At 46.4% G+C, this 17,132-nt stretch overlaps 1 protein-coding gene and 1 long non-coding RNA gene across 2 annotated transcripts in view; one reads left to right on the forward strand and one right to left on the reverse strand.

The window, feature by feature from the left end:
- LOC144607383 (uncharacterized) overlaps nt 1–5,322 on the reverse strand; it is a 41,511-nt gene extending 36,189 nt beyond the window's left edge. The window contains exon 1 of the long non-coding RNA XR_013549098.1: nt 5,194–5,322. This is a non-coding gene — a long non-coding RNA (uncharacterized LOC144607383). The remainder of the gene's footprint in view (nt 1–5,193) is intronic.
- The window catches only part of bsg (basigin), a 38,079-nt gene continuing 25,751 nt past the window's right edge, over nt 4,805–17,132 (forward strand). Inside the window, exon 1 of the mRNA XM_078424192.1 lies at nt 4,805–5,012. Within this exon, the coding sequence (XP_078280318.1) occupies nt 4,937–5,012 (76 nt within the window). The 5' untranslated portion in view covers nt 4,805–4,936. The remainder of the gene's footprint in view (nt 5,013–17,132) is intronic.

The following is a 17,132-nucleotide window of genomic DNA, read 5'->3' on the forward strand; positions in this document are numbered from 1 at the left end:
TTCAAGAAATGACTATGCTTGCAGTGTCATAAATATTTGTTATTTTGTTATCAATATGAATACAAAAGAAATAGGTTGAAGGCTAGCGTTTGCATACAATCAATGTTTTCTACTAACACCACCCTCTATGTTTCTCTTTCGCTCTCTGCTCATGACAACTGATATCATTCATCCAAAGAACATTGAGACAACTCTTGTGAATTTATTCAGGCTTCTAGGAAAGTTGTCAGAAATCATTTTAAGAATAACTTTTATAGACAATATACAATAGACAATAGGTGCAGGAGTAAGCCATTTGGCCCTTCAAGCCAGCACCGCCATTCACCATGATCATGGCTGATCATCCACAATCAGTACCCCATTCCTGCCTTCTCCCCATATCCCTTGACTCCGATATCATTAAGAGCTCTATCTGACTCGCTCTTGAAAGCATCCAGAGAATTGGGCTCCACTGCCTTCTGAGGCAGAGAATTCCACAGCTTCACAACTCTCTGAGTTAAAAAGTTTTTCCTCATCTCCGTTCTAAATGGCCTACCTCTTATTCTTAAACTGTGGGCCCTGGTTCGGGACTCCCCCAACATCGGGAACATGTTTCCTGCCTCTAGTGTGTCCAATCCCTTAATAATCTTATATGTTTCAATAGGATCCCCTCTCATCCTTCTAAATTTCAGAGTATTGTTTCATCAATTAGAGTCTTTATCTAAATATGTAAATGGAAGAATAATGTGTTGGAATTATTCTGCCTTGCCTACATGATCATCTCTCAGTGTTCAAAATAACATAATAATGAAGTTAAAGACACGAGGAACTACAGATGCTGGAATCTTGAGCAAAACACAATTGCTGTAGTAACTCAGTGGGTCAGGCAGCACCTGGGCAGGGAATGGATAGGCAACCTTTTTATCCTTGCAATGGAAAGGAAAGGCTGCAAAGAGGTAGATTGGAAGATCTGGAATTCATCCAATGCATATGAAAGGTCTGATCAAGAGTCTGATAGTAGGAGAAGAATCAGGCCATTCAGCCCATTAAGTCTGATCCGCTATTTGACCTAGCCTGATCTATTTTCCCCTTTCAACCCCATTCTCCTGCCTTCTTCTCGTAACCATTGACGCTCTTCCTAATCCAGAAACTATCAATCTCCACTTTAAAAATACTTAATGACTTGGCCTCCACAGCCATCCATGGTAATGAATTCAACAGATTCACCACCCTCTAACTGAAGAAATTCCTCCTCATCTTCATTTTCTATTCTGAGACTGTGCCCTCAGATCGTAGACTCTCCCACTATTGGAAACATCCGCTCCTCATCCGCAGTATCTGTTTCATTATTCGGTAAGCTTCAATGAGATCCCACCTCAGCCTTCTAAACTCCAGTGAGTAGAAAGCCCAGAGCCAATGTTCTTCCTACGTTAACACAATCATTCCCTGGATCAATTTCGGAAACCTCCTCTCCATGCCAGCATATGGGGCTCAAAACTGCTCACAATATTCTAAATGTGGCCTTACCAAGGTCTTATAAAGGCTCAGCATTACATCCCTGCCGTTGGCTGCTTTCCTGAGGTAGCATGTAGAGATGCTGTTGACACAGGATGGGGATGGGAGGTGGAGGGGGAGACTGGTTTATGTGAGGGACTAGGCTGTGTCTATAACTCTCTGCAATTTCTTGTGGTCTTGGGCAGAGCAGCGGCCAAACGACGAATTTATTTCCATTAAATCCATATCCTTCTATCCCCTGCTTATTCACGTGCCTGTCTAATTGTCTCTTAAATTTAGTGATTACATGTGACTCTGGCAAGAATTCCTGGTATCAACTACTTTTTGTGTAACACAAAATCTCCTCAAAACTTCTTTAAAAGTCCTTCCTTTCATCTTAAACCAATGCCCTCTTGTTTTCACCGATGATAGGCACAAAATGCTGGAGTAACAACGGGTTAGGCAGCATCTCTGGAAAAAGGAATAGGAGACGTTTCCGGTTGATACCCTTCATCAGCCTATCCTCGGTGTAAACCAGCATCTGTTGTTCCTTCTTACACACGTCCTCTTGTTTTTGATACCCTTGCCATGGGAAAAGTATTCTGACTTTCTAATCTATCTGTGCCTCTAAGATATCAATTTTATGTACCTTGATCAGGTCATGCCCTCAGCCTCCTCCACTCCAGCAAACCCTTCCTATCCAATTTCTGCCCAGAACTAAAATCCTCCAAACTAGGCAACATCCTCCTCTGTACTCTCCAGGACAACCACATCCTTCCCTTGGTGTGGTGACCAGAACTGCCAACAAAATTTCAATTGTGGTCCAACCACTGTTCTGTAAAGCTGCAAAGTGACATCTCATAATTTATATTCTATGGCCAATCTACAAAGGTGAGCATGCCATATGTCAGCTTCACCATCCTATCTACCCGTTTTGCAACTTTCAGAGAACCAGGGTCTTGAACCTCAAGGTCCCTCTGTTCATGTATTCCATTAGCCTCCTTGTACACCTATGTTGCTGTCTTTAACTGGTCATAGACATGATGCCTCTCAGAACATCTATTAACACATTACCTAGGTACAGGCAATTGAACCATCCTATCAACAACTAGAGAAAAGTCCTTAGCTACTAACTCGGTATACCTTGAAGGTATCACAGATGAAGTCTGAAGAATGGTCTCGACCTGAAACGTCACCCATTCCCTCTCTCTTAGATGCTGCCTGACCTGCTGAGTTACTCCAGCATTTTGTGATATCTTCGATTTGTACCAGCATCTGCATTTATTTTCCTACACCTCTGTATACCTTAATTATATATACCTCTGCATACATTTCCAGGGTTTTGTTTTAAGATGCTTAAAACAAAACCCTGTAAATTTATACAGAGGTGAGAATTTACTTGGTTTATTAATGCCTGTTGAATACTGAAGTTTACTAAATATGGTTTCACTTAATGAAAAGAAGCTATTTTCAAATCCCCATCAAAAATGTGAACACTACAACATAAAAATGCAGCAGCATTTAAATTATTTTGAAAGTCTTACTGTTTTATTAAATGCCAGTCTTTGTTTTCAAAATATGATATGTTTCATACCATTGATTGCATTCTCTGGCAATTAATGCTACCCTGCCTATTCAATACTGCGTTTTTTTTAAGCACTGGGAATGCATTTTTACTAGAAATGATGAAGTGAACGGAAAAATGGGAGAATGCGTTAAGAAAATCGATGAGTATTATTAATGCTTAGGAAGGAACTGCAGATGCTGGTTTAAACCGTAGACGCAAAAACCTGGAGTAACTGGGTCGAAACCCTTCTTCAGATGTGTTTCATTGGGTTGTTTAAATTAATACTGACTAGCTAATTAAATTATTGCATCGTATGGGAGGCGCATTCCCAGTCTCGTTGTACCCCTGTACAATGACAATAAAGATGTATTGTATTGTATTGTTACTGATGCGTTTCTAGTTTTGGGTTATGTGCTGCAAACGGAAGTTTAAACGGAAGAGCGCAGTTCCACACTTGGCAAGGCAAAACTACGCTCGATGACGGTACAGAGGGTGTAGTCTGCGAACACATCACGTCAATACAATGCATACGATCATATAACGTCACTGGATCAGTGACCAAAGCAGTCAATGCTGTGTGGAGGAAATGTAAACACAGGACACTGCACATATTTGAATCTGGAACCAAAAAAAGAGTTGCTGGAGGAACTCAGTGAGGCAGGATCTCAAGAGGCAAAGGAGATTTTCACTGAACAAAAAAAGCTTTTCACTGTACCTCGGTACACTGACAATAAACTAAACTGAGCATCATTTATGGAGGCAAAATGCTACCCCAATCCCTCCACAGAAGCTGCCTGACCCGGTGAGTTCCTGCAGCAGCTCGTTGTTTTTTGTTTCTGAGGAAATACAGTAATTGAGACAGATTTTTTATTACCATTTAAAACAACAGATGGCAAGGATCAAACAGAAACATAATGCTTAAACAAGACAGACAATTTGAACTATTTTGGAGCATTCGAACTCTTCTGGTGTGTGTTGTTTTCCTCCCCCCCCCCCCCCCCCCTCCCCCTCTATCCGTTCTGATACAGCAAACTCGTCCTGGGCTAAACTACCACGGGTTCCTGTAGTTCTCTGCAGACTGTACTTTTGGCCAAGGTGCGTCAGAAACTATGTGACAGGAGGCAAGCAGAGTCCATCTAAATCCCGGCCCTCAGCAAGGCACAAGGTGGTGACAACAGTCTTTCACTCAATTGTTGCAGTTCTATCCATCACCTCTTATGAAGCTCCCAGTTGCAGCCACCCCATCGCAACCCGACCAATCTGGTTTATTGACAGTTTGCCTCCCTCCCTCTCCTTTCCCCTCCTTCGCATCCTTCCCTCTCCCACCCCTCCCTCTCACATTTCTCCCCTCCCTCCCCTTCTACACTCTCTCACCTACTCCCTCCCTCACTCCCACAACTCCTTCCCTCCCAATTCCCCTTCCCACTCCCTCTCTTCCCACATCTCCCACTTCTTCACTCTCCCACATCTCCTTCCCTCCAGTTTCAACCCTCCCACCCCCTCATCTCCCTCCCTCTTTCTCTCCCACGTCTCCTTCCATAGAAACATAAACATTCCCTTCCCTTCTGCCAGATCTCCCTCGCCCCCTCCCTTCCACGCCTCCTCCCCTCCATCCAGCAGACGGATACATCACTGAAGAAGGGTCCCGACCCGAAACGACAGAGATGCTACGCTTGTGGTCGGCCCCGCCTCCCGGCCGTCTATTACCGGGCGGGCCCGCGCACGCACGCACGCACGTAGGCAGTGGGGTGGGGAGGGGCCTGTTCGTGCGCATGCGCGAGGACGGCCGGTTGGCGTGACCGCCGACAGCAGCCAGAGGACACACTCACTTCCCGCGGGCGGCCGAGCCGAGCGGGAGCGAAGCAGGGACGATCTTCACACTCTGAGAGAAGGGCAATGGCGACCATCACCACCACCTCCCTCCTCGGCATCCTGCTGATGTTCTTCCTCGACGGCGCCAGCGCATTCACCGGTAAACCGCGCCATTTAAAATCCCCCCCCCCCCCCCTTTCGACGGCTCGGTTAAAACGTTGAACGATTCGGCGTCGTGTTTGCTTTTATAATTTTAAGGAAAAAGTGGGCCACCGATCCCTGTGTTCGCGCCTCTCCTGCATCCCCGGCGGGTTTTTAAAGCAAAAACTTTGCACTTTTACCTGATTCCGAAGTGGCAAAGGGTAAGATTTTTGCGTAAACAGGTCGGGCCGAGGGCGCGTCGCTGAGGGAACGCCCGCCGCCCGTTGCCGGGCTGACCGGTCTGACCGGTCTGAGCCTGTTTCTAGGGATGGCAGCCGAGCGCCACCAAACGTCCCGGGGACGGGCTCGCCTCCGGAGTGGTGAAGGGTGGCTCTGGTGGTGTTGCTCCTGTGGAGTGTGGGTGTTGTACTTGGGGCGAGGGATGGGGGGGGGGGGCTGACCGCCAGCATGGGGGTCACAGTCCCAAACAACGTGCACTCTCGTTGTCAACAACAATTTGTAAATTGCCCCAACCATCTTAATAACAGTAACACTAAAACCAGGCGTCCACGGCGAGGTTTATAGCCAGTGAGGGTTGACTGGGAGCACAAAGAAACCTACAAACCTTAATGTGTAAGAGACTGAAGAAGGGTCTCGACCTGAAACGTCACTCATTCCTTCTCTCCAGAGATGCTGTCTGCCCCGCTGAGTTACTCCAGCATTTTGTGTCTCTCCCCAAACCTTAATATTCAAAGCTCGGATCAAATTCAACACCGAGACTTAATTTAAAAACACCCCGAGGGAGATGACCAAAGACAATTCGACACGTGGAGTCTCTGACATTTTATGGCCAATTCAGGTGGAAGCACATTTCATCCGAGCTCGGAATATTAAGGTTTTGGGGTTTCTTTGTGTTTCCAGTTAAGCATTGTAGGCTACAAAAACCTCGACGTGGAAGTCTGGTTTTAGGGCTATTCTTATTAAGATGGTTGGGGCATTTACTTCCTCTTTGCATATTGACCTTTCCGTCCTTGGCCCCTTCCATTGCGAGAGTGATGTCACACGCAAAATGGAAGAACAGTACCTCGTACCTTGCTTTGGAGTTTACACCCAACAGTATGAACAGTCTGACCTGTCAGACTGAAGAAGGGTCTCGACCCGAAATGTCACCCATTCCTTCTCTCCTGAGATGCTGCCTGACCCGCTGAGTTACTCCAGCATTTTGTGTCTACCTTTAATATGACCACTGAATTCTGCAGTTTCAATTAATACTTCCAATAAACTTCCTCTCAATCCCTATGTCCCCAATATTGGTGTGCACACATTTCTCCCATCACCCCAGTCATTTTACTCATTTCCCTTTAGTATGCTCATCTCCTATCCCTGAATCCCACATTTCCTTCTATCCCTTTTTCTTCCCCCTGTCCACGTACCATTATCCTTCCTTTGAGCTTACATTTCATGCAAAGTGCTGGAGTTACTCCAGCACCGTTTCTTTTTAAACCAGCTTCTTTGGTTCCCCATGTCTCCATTTTACATTTCACTCCTCTAATCTGGTGTCCTTTTGTTTCCTTTTCAAGCCTTTGTCACTTACATCACCTGACTATCTGCTAATCTCCCCTCCCCGCTCATCTCTATGCTATCACTTGCTTGGCTTTGCCCAACCCCCAGCTCTCTGCCAGCCTCCTTCCCCCTATTTCATTCAGTCTGAAGAAAGACCCTGACGTGAAACATTGTCCATTCGCTCCCCAGTTCCCCAACATGAGTTCCTCTAGCACTTTGTTTTATTTGATTGTCTGGGCATTTATTTGCTAAATTGTGATTTACCAGGAACATGTCTAAGAAACAGATGTGTGATTTTTGCCTTGACATTCTTCTGGAAGGCAGTGTGTTGAAAATAGCTTTGGGTGTAAAAGTGAGTTTGTTTCACTTGACTAAAATTTGGGGTATTTCTCAAAAGGGAACTGAGTGAATCCATCTATTGATGCATTGCCATACAGACACGCAGGAAGTTCTCAAAGCATATAGTTGCTTTGGGGGGTTTTGCTGACAACTGAATCGGTTGATGCAATTTGGTTTTCCATGGTGATTCTCTTTTAATTTACCACAATTACTGTTCTGTGCAGGCAATGTTTTGAACAGAATGTTCTGACTTGTAATCAAAACTAGGTTAATAATAGCTTCAATGCAGGCAGCCTTACTTAGTAATCCTTTTGTGTGAAGGTCCACAGATCATAAACTAGCATTGGAAGCTATAACAACATCAACCCTCCCTGAATAAAAGGGTTGGAACATTCTGTGCTTGCTGTTGCTTACACTTTAAAAAATGTTGAGTTGATTTATGAAACCCCCAAGAATCTGATTTTGCTTTCATGTGTTGCTTGCTGGGCTTTGAACTCAGACAGTGTATTGGCCACACAGAATTGTTCTAGTTTTGTTGTGTATTGGAAAAATATATTCTTATTAACCTAACATTAGCTGTGCTTATGCAGTTGTCAAAGAATATTGTATGGGATTAAACATTCATGAATATCTATGAAAAATGGCCAACCTTTATTGATGTGTGTAAGAGAATAGTGTGAGAGATTGTAGTGGTGCTTAGAGTTGATTAACTTGTCAGCTCAGGAATACCCTAATAAGTAACTAGAGGGCAAGTGATATAGTTCTATTTTTGTATTCAGTCCTGATTAGTTATGGTTTTGACCCTTGCTTGTTGGCGAGTTTGAATCCCATCACTGTTCAGCTTTCCAATATGCAAAAAGCTACTCCAATTTGTAAATTTAATGATAATGATTTAAATAATCTTGCACTCAGCTAAAATCATATTTTCTGCTTGGACAATTTATTTAATTTTTCAATATTTGATCAATGATAGTCAGCCTGGCAATTATTGCCTACCCCAATTGTCCTTCAGAAATTAGTGGCCTGTCACCTTGAACCTATGATGCAGTCTGTTTGGTGAAGCTATTCCTCTGTTGTCGGGAAAAGAATTCCAGGATTGCGCCCAGAGAAGATGATGGACAGCAATATATTTATAAATCAGGATTTTGTCAGCGTTGGAATGGAACCTGCAGGTGGTGCTGCATCCATGTATCTGTGGTGATGGAAGTCATGGGTTTGTCAGAATAATTGCACTCCATTTTGTCTCGGTCAAGGTATGCCAGTGGTTGGAGCAATTAATGTAGATGGTGATTGCTGTGGTGTCAGTTAAGCTGGCACCTTTGTTTGGTCCGGCATCGAGCTGCCCGACCACTGGAGCTGCAAGTGAAGTGTTCCGTCGCACCTCTGCCTAGTCCCTTTTTAATGCTGGAAAGCCCGTGCAGTGTCAGGAAATATTGGTATAGCATTGGTTATTTTCATGTGCCACAACTGCATGCTATCCAGTTGGAATCATACTATACATGTGTACAAACAAGCTGAACACGTACACGTTAAAGGGAAAGAAAAAAATGAATATCGAATGTTACCGCTGCAGATAAAATGCAGATTTAAAAAGTCCCCAAGGCCTGCAATGAGGTAGACTGGGAGATCAGGACTTCACCTGTTGCTTAGGAGAGGGCCCTACAAAAGTCTGATTTCAGCAAGGAAGAAGCTGTTCCTGATGTGGTGGTATGTGCTTTCAGACTTCTTGATTATGTTGTCAGTCTTCTGAGGAAATATAACTGTTGGTGTTCAACGTGCATTGACTTCGTGCATGACGTGCATGTTTGACTTCAACGTGCATTGTTCAGGACAATTTTGTTGGGAAGATTTATGCCTAGGATCATAAAGCTCTCCACCGTCTCCACTCCAGCACCATTGTGCTAACTGGTTGGTACACACCATCTCGTTTCCTGAAGTCATTAACTGGCTCCTTTGCCTTGTAGATTTTAAGGGAGAGACTGGTGTGACACCGTGCCACTATACTCTCCATATCCTTCCTATACTCTTGTCATTGTTCTTGTCTTTTGTGTGGAAAACTTTGAAGGATGCACTTTTGATTTGTGAAAATCCCTGTTGCATGACTGTTCAAAATGGAGAATTTGGAGTGCTCGTGAATGTCAAGTCCATGAATTGGGATCCCGCAGGAGCCTAATATAAACAGTGGAAGATGTGCATTAGCTTAAAAGCCACCCAACATGCATCCTACCAATGATCCTGTTGAATGTGGAGGTTGGTGAAATCATAGTTTAGAGTTACAGCGCGAAAACAGGACCTTCGGCCCGCATGACCTTCGGCCGACCAGCGACCCTCGCACATTAACACTGCTACACCAGGGCCAATTTTACATTTATACCAAGCCAATGTACCTACATACCTGTACGTCTTTGTAGTGTGGGAGGAAACCGAAGATCTTGGAGAAAACCCCTGCGGTCACGGGAGTACGTACAGAACTCTGTACAGACAGCACCCGTAGTTGGATCGAACCCCGGGTCTCTGGTGCTGCAAGCGCTGTAAGACAGCAACTTTACCGCTGTGCATCGTGCCGCCCTAGATGCAAAAAAAACCCGAAACCTTCAAAATGATTCTGGGCTGGGTCTAAGTTGGTGAATGCAAGAAATCAAACAGTGTTTGACTGTGGTGCAGGAGAATTAGCAGTTGAAAATATAGGTAGGACGTTGCTGTTAGTTCAGAGGTCAAGAAGGCTGAGAAACTAAGAATAGGATTGTGCCCTTTATAGAGAATATATATATATAATCAAAGAACTTTAGTCAACTTGAGACATGTTTCAGAAAGGAAGAGTTCAAAATGGCTCTTTTGAAGGGACTAGCAGTTGGAAATTGGCAGCATTTGGTCTATTACTGCAAGACTTGAGTTTGTAGCTTTGAATATCTGCCTTGCCCTGGTTTCATTAATAAAATTGGTAAATTACTATTAAGTAAGTTGGAAGGTAGAGATTGTGAGATAATCTTGATAGAGCAGAGAGAAAGGGATGGATGGGAATTGTGCTCCCTGAAACGGGATAATTCCATGTTCATGCCATTTGATTGTAGACTACCCAGGTGGAATACTGATAGACGAGTTTGGAGGATGTGCTATGTGAATTACTGTCTTATCTGGAAGAACTTTAGGTCACTGGAGGGAGGTGAAGGAGAGGTGCAACGACAGTTGTCCCACTTCTGGATGCTGGGGAAGTGCTTGGGGAGGGATGAGCAAAGCGGGGATTAACAAAGGAAATGGTCCCTTCCGAAAGCAAAAAACGGATGGGTGGGGGGATGTGACTGGTGGTGAGGTCATGTAGCTGGCAGAAATGTTGAAGAATGCTGTGGTGGATGTAGACTGAGATGAAAGGGAGGGATCATGGTAACTTTATCCCTATTCTACAGAAGGGAGAAGGCGTAGAACTAAGCTATTTAGTTCCACAATCCTCCTTCCATGTTTATCTGGCTGCAGTTTGAATATAAATTACATGACCTACTGAATAAACAGGTTCTTGCCTCTCAGGAAGTTTCCTCTCAATCTCCCTGATTTATTCAGACCTGTTGCTTGGCCTAGTGTGAAAGGGCAACATGATAAGCATTTCATTTTATTGGGTCAGTCCCTTTCAGAGAAGTGACTCTTGTTAATTCTTTCCTGACAAAACTTTGCATTTCTGGCTTTTTTGAAAATGTGTTTTCCTATCTCGTACATCTTGACTTGGTTTGATTAGTATTGAGCCAGACATATAATTGAAAATCAACATAAGCATGCTGACACAAACTGAGATAAACAAAAAATACACATTTTGAACATTGAACAAGTGTTACTTGAATTTGAGTTATGATAACAGATAACTTGAGTGCAGAATTGCTGCAATTCATCATTATATTGAAATTTGTGTTGTGTTATTGAATACAGTATTTCAGGTGGGGCAAGATCTTCACTGGATCATAGGAGCAGGATTGGGGCCATTAATCTCGAAACCTGGTCACATTTCTGCTTTTTTACCTTTCAAGAGTCAAGAGTGTTTTATTATATGTCACAGATGGAACAATTAAATTCTTACTTAATGCAGCACAGAATATGTAAGCATAGTATGCTGTAAACAATATAATAAACGAGAGAAGGGGAAAAAAAAAGTTCATTGTGTACAGACAGTGTCCATCATGTTTGGGACAAAGACCCATCATTTATTTATTTGCCTCTGTACTCCACAATTTGAGATTTGTAATAGAAAAAATCACATGTGGTTAAAGTGCACATTGTCAGATTTTAATAAATGCCATTTTTATGAGCTCTCTTATACCTTCATTAAGGGGGCCATTAAAAACACCTGAGTAATTACAAACGCCTGTGAAGCCATGTGCAGACCTCCCAACCCGTCCGAATTTGGGGGAAAGTTTCCACTTTCTTATTTCATTTCCGCCATTCCGATTTTGTCTCGCATTTTTGCACGAAACACATGCCTCGCCGTGTAGCGTGAGGGCCGTTGATGTTGAGGGGGGGGGGAGTGGAGGTGGGGGGGTGGGAGACATGGACCGTTGTGATTTGCTGTTGAAAACCACTGAAGCAAGTATGTCTTCAATGAAATTAGGTATGTGCAGTTTTAAATGAAACTCTTTCTTCATAACTTAGTCATACATTTTATGACCATTGTTTTATTCAATACCAAGAGAATTGGGATGTGTAAGGAGAAAGCAAAATAGAAAAACAAAATTATTTCTGTTCAATAACCTTTCTATAAATAGCAGATATATACTCATGATAGGCCTGATATTGTACATGTAGTCCAAGAACTACAGACTGTTGGAAATAACAGTCGTTTTTCACATGAATGTAGCGCAACGCATATGCGCATTTGGCGTGCATATTTTTTTTTGCTGAGAAGTTGCATTACTCACCATATTATGAATTTTCATGTAAAATTCTGAATTTTGGACATCAGAATTATGAATTTGTAAAATCAAATGTTGGGAGGTCTGCATGTGTCCCAAACATTATGGTGCCCTAAAATGGGATGGGGGGGACGACGACTATGTAGAAACATAGCTGTAATTTCCACATGGTGAAACCAAAATGTATAAAAATGCCCTTTAATAAAATCTCTCAAAGTGAACTTTACCCACATGTGATTTTTTTTTCTATTACAAATCTCAAATTGGGGAGTACAGAGGCAAATAAATAAATGATGAGTCATTGTCCCAAACATGGTGGGTACTCTGTACACATACTCAAGTACACATACACACACACACACACTTGCGTACACACAAAAAACAAACAATAGTAGTGCAATAATAACAATAGTCTATTGTAGTTCAGAGCTTATTTGTTGTAGTGTTTAATAGCCTGCTGGGTGTAGGGAAAATGCTGTTCCTGAACCAGGACGTTAGTACCAGGCTCCTGTACCTTCTTCCCGATGGCAGGAGTGAAATGAGTGTGTGGCCAGGGTGGTGTGGGTCTCTGATGATGCCGGCTGCTTTTTCGAGGCAGCGACCCCGATAAATCCCTTCGATGGTGTGAAGGTCAGAGCAGTTGATGGCAGTGTTCACAAGTTTTTGCTGTCTTTTCCGCTCCTGGGCGTTCAAGTTGCCGAACCAGGCCATGATGCAACCAGTCAATATGCTCTCTTCTGTACAGCTGTAGAAGTTCAAGAGAACCTTCTGTGACATACCGAATCTCTGTAATCTCAGGAAGTAGAGGCGTTGATGTGCTTTCTTTATAATTGCATCAATGTGCTGGGTCCAGGAAAGATCTTCAGAAATGTGCACCCCCAGGAATTTGAAGTTTTTGACACTATCCACCATCGTCCCATTGATATAAACAGGATTGTGGGTCCTCATCCTTCCTCTTCCAAAGTCCATAATCAGTTCATTGCTTTTACTGGTATTAATTGCCAGGTTGTAGTTCTGGCACCATTTGGTCAATCGGTCGATCTCACTTCTATACTCTGGCTCATCACCATCTGCAATTCGTCCAACAACGGTGGTGTCGTCGGCGAACTTGAAGATGGAGTTCGCACTACACAGTCATGAGTATAGAGTGAGTAGAGCAGGGGGTTGAGCACACAGCCTTGAGGTGCTCTTGTATTGTCAATGAGGAAGAAGTGTTTCTGCCAATTCGAACAGACTGGTCTGTGGATGAGGAAGTCGAGGATCCAATTGCAGAGGGATGTGCAGAGACTCAGTTCCGTGAGCTTGGCAACCAGCTTGGAGGGGATGATGGTATTGAATGCTGGCCGAGCTGTAGTCCATAAACACCAGTGTGATGTAAGTGTTTTTGTCCAAGTGGTCCAGTGCGGAGTGGAGAGCCAGTAAGATCACATCCTCCATTGACCTATTGTGACGGTAGGTGAACTGTAGTGGGTTGAGGTTCTTGTTGAGGTAGGAGTTGATACTTTGAATGGAATTTTTTTATTTTTATATTTTTATTTTTATTATATCAAAAAATACTTTATTCAAGTAATAAATATCATTTACAAAACATATTTTTTAACAAGCCCATCCGACATTTCCGGAGGTTACACATTCAATACAGGCATTTACTTCCAAATTTACATACATTTCCTTACATTTCCAGACATTAACCCTTATTTGGAGGGGCGTCTCTCCACCACACCCTGCCCCCCATGTCCATCAGCGGAAGGACCCTAGACTGTGCTCCTCCCCCACAGGGCCTTGGCGTTGGCTGCACCAAGCTTCAGTGCGTCCCTCAGCACGTACTCCTGCAGTCTGCAGCGGACCAGTCGGCAACATTCCTTGACGGACATCTCGCTCCGCTGGGAGGCCAACCAGGCTCGGGCAGACCAAAGAGCGTCTTTCACCGAGTTGATGACCTTCCAGCAGCACCCGATGTCAGTTTCCGAATGCGTCCCTGGGAACAGTCCGTAGATCACAGAGTCCTCTGTGACGGAGCTGCTCGGAATGAATCGTGACAGGGACCCCTGCAGACCTCTCCAGACTCTCTTTGCAAATCCACACTCTGTAGAGGTGGGCCACCGTCTCCTCTCCGTAGCAGCTGTCCCGAAGGCATCGTGCGCCGGTAGTGAGGTTCCGGCGGTGCAGGAATGATTTAACTGAGAGGGCTCCCCTCACCGCCAGCCAAGCCAGGTCTTGGTGCTTGTTGGTTAGTTCTGGCGATGAGGCATTTTGCCAGACCAGCTGGGCAGTCTGCTCTGGGAACCACGCCACAGGATCCATGGAGTCATCCCCCTGCTGTGCCTGCAGGACGTTCCGTGCTGACCACTGCCCGATGGACGTGGTCAAAGGTGTTGGTCCGGAAGAACCTTTCCACGAACGACAGATGGTTTGGCAATGTCCAGCTGACTGGCACATTGCGTGGCATCTGCGCCAGGCCCATCCTTCGCAACACCGGGGACAGGTATACCCTCAGCAGGTAGTGGCCTTTGGTGCCCACGTGCCTTGGCTCTATGCTCCGCCTGATGCAGCCACACACGAAGGTGGCCATCAGGATGAGGGCGATGTTGGGCACGCTTTTACCCCCGTTTTCTGCCGACTTGTGCATTGTGGCTCGTCGCACCCGGTCCATCGCCGACCCCCAGATGAAGTGGAAGACGGACGGCCCGGGTGATACCCCTGGTAGGAGGGGGGGACGGGCCACACTTGCGCCAGGTACAGCAGCCCCGAGAGCACCTCACACCTGATGACCAGATTTTTCCCCGTGATGGAGAAGGAGCGCTGCTTCCACAGCTCCAGCTTCTTCCCCACCCTGGCTATCCGCTCCAGCCAATTCTTGTTACACGCCTCAGCCTTCCCGAACCAGATCCCCAGCATCTTCAAGAAGTCGGGCTTGATGGTGAAGGGGATGGAAGATCGGTCGGGCCAGTTGCCAAAGAGCATGGCCTCGCTCTTCCTGCGGTTTACCCTGGCCCCCGTGGCCAACTCAAACTGGTCGCAGACGCTGATCAGTCTGCGGACCGACCCTGGATCCGAGCAGAAGACGGCGACATCGTCCATGTACAGGGAGGCCTTGACCTGAGTGCCCCCACTGCCTGGCAATGTCACTCCTCTTATGCTCGCATCCTTCCTGATGGATTCGGCAAAGGGCTCAATGCAACAGACAAGACAGGGGAGAGAGGGCAACCCTGCCTGACTCCAGACCTGACGGGGAAGCTGTCTGATTCCCACCCATTAATTTGTACTGCACTACAGATATCGGTGTAGAGCAGTTGTATCCACTTCCTGATTCCCTCCCCAAAGCCCATTTTGGAGAGCACGTCCCTCATGTACGTGTGCGATATCCTGTCGAAGGCCTTCTCCTGGTCCAAGCTGACCAGGCAGGCATCCACCCGTCTGTCCTGCACGTAGGCAATGGTGTCTCTCAGCAGCACCAGGCTGTCTGAGATTTTCCTGCCAGGTACAGCACAGGTTTGGTCCGGGTGGATCACCCGTCCCAGAGCAGACTTGACCCGGTTGGCGATGGCCTTAGACAGGATCTTGTAGTCTACATTTAACAATGTGATGGGTCTCCAATTCCTTATGTCATTCATCTCCCCCTTCTGCTTGTAGATTAGGGTGATGCTGCCCTTCCTCATAGAGTCTGACATGCTGCCGGCTAGAAGTATGTCGTTGTACACTTCCAGCAGGTCCGGGCCCACCCAGTCCCGCAGAGCCAAGTACAACTCTGCCGGTAAGCCATCGCCTCCGGGAGTTTTACTCGAGTCAAAGGAACGGATGGAGCCAGTCAGCTCCTTCAGGGTCAGTGGTTGGTCCAGACTCTCCCGCTTGCTGTCGTCCAAGACTTCCGTGATGGAGGACAGGAAGTTCTGGGAGGCGGTGCTGTCTGTGGTCTTTTTATCGTACAGATCCTTATAAAAGGATCTGCAGATCTTTAGCATGTCTGTCTGCGAGGATGTTACCGAGCCGTCCTCCCTAAGGCTTTTGATCACAGAGCTCCCCCTGTGAACCTTGTGGAAGAAGAAACGTGAGCACGTCTCATCCTGCTCAACATGACGGACCCTGGACCGGAAGATGATCTTGGAGGATTCAGAGGTAAAGAGCCGAGCTTGCCGACCCTTCAACTCTCTCAGTTCCTCCCTCACATCCACCCCTCTCTTCTGCAGAAGGAGCAGTTGCTGCAAATCTGTCTGGAGTTGACACAATTCCCTCTTACCCTGTCTTGCTCTCTGAACACCTTTGGAGACGAAGAACTTCTTGATGTTCTCCTTTGTTGCCTCCCACCAGAGTGTCGGGGAGTCAAAGAGGGGCCTCACAGTTCTCCAACATGTGTAGTCCCTCTTTAGCTCCTCAACATACTCCGGGGTCAACAGCTCCACATTTAACTTCCACGCCCCTCTGCCCGCCTTCCGGTCCTCCTGTAGGTGACAGGTGGCCTGAAGGAGGCAGTGGTCAGAGAAGAACACCGGCACGAGGTCGGTGTGTCTGACCGTGACGGCCCTCGATGTGAAGAGGAAGTCTATCCGGGACTGGGCTGAACCGTTTGGTCCTGACCAGGTGAACCGCGGCTGGGCTCCGTCTGCAGGGTCGCTGAAGGCGTCGCGCAGCTTTGCATATTTGACCGTCTCCACCAGGAGTTTGGAGGTGCCGTCCAGTCTGTGGTTGGCACTGCCGGATCGTCCAGCCGCATCGATGATGCAGTTGAAGTCACCGGCCAGAACGAACGGTCTAGACGTGGCCAGCAGCGGTGGGAGCTGCTGGAGGACGGCCAACCGCTCGCTCCGCATGGGTGAGGCGTACACATTAATCAGCCGGAGCGGAGAACCACGGTACATAACACCCACCACCAGGAGACGTCCCCCCACCACCTCCCTTACCTCAGTGATGGTGAAGCCCCCTCCCTGCAGCAAGATCCCCAGACCGGACGCACGACAATCATTGCCTCCCGACCATACCGACAGTCCGTGGGGCCACCATCGCGACCACCTCCGATAGCAGCAAAGGTGTGGCAGCCCGCACTCTTGTAAAAAAGTCACATCCGTGGCCAGGTACTGCAAGGCGTTGACACATCGCGCAGTGCTCTTCACACTGCGCACGTTTAGGGATGCCAGTTTCAGCTCCATTGTCCTTTAGAGTTCCAGGCCGTCCTTCTCCCGCATGAACATCGTCTGGGAGAGTTCCAGCACCTTTTCGTGGCACGGGTACTGGTACTGGGTGTTGACTTCCTCAGCACAGGGTGAGTTTTCTGGCGTGGCCACTGCGATGCTCCCGGTCTCCCGGAGCTGGGGCCCATTGGCCACTGCACGTCTCCCGGAGCTGGGGCC

The sequence above is a fragment of the Rhinoraja longicauda genome, chromosome 28 (genome assembly GCF_053455715.1).
Source record: "Rhinoraja longicauda isolate Sanriku21f chromosome 28, sRhiLon1.1, whole genome shotgun sequence".
In the NCBI taxonomy this organism is placed as follows: domain Eukaryota; kingdom Metazoa; phylum Chordata; class Chondrichthyes; order Rajiformes; family Arhynchobatidae; genus Rhinoraja; species Rhinoraja longicauda.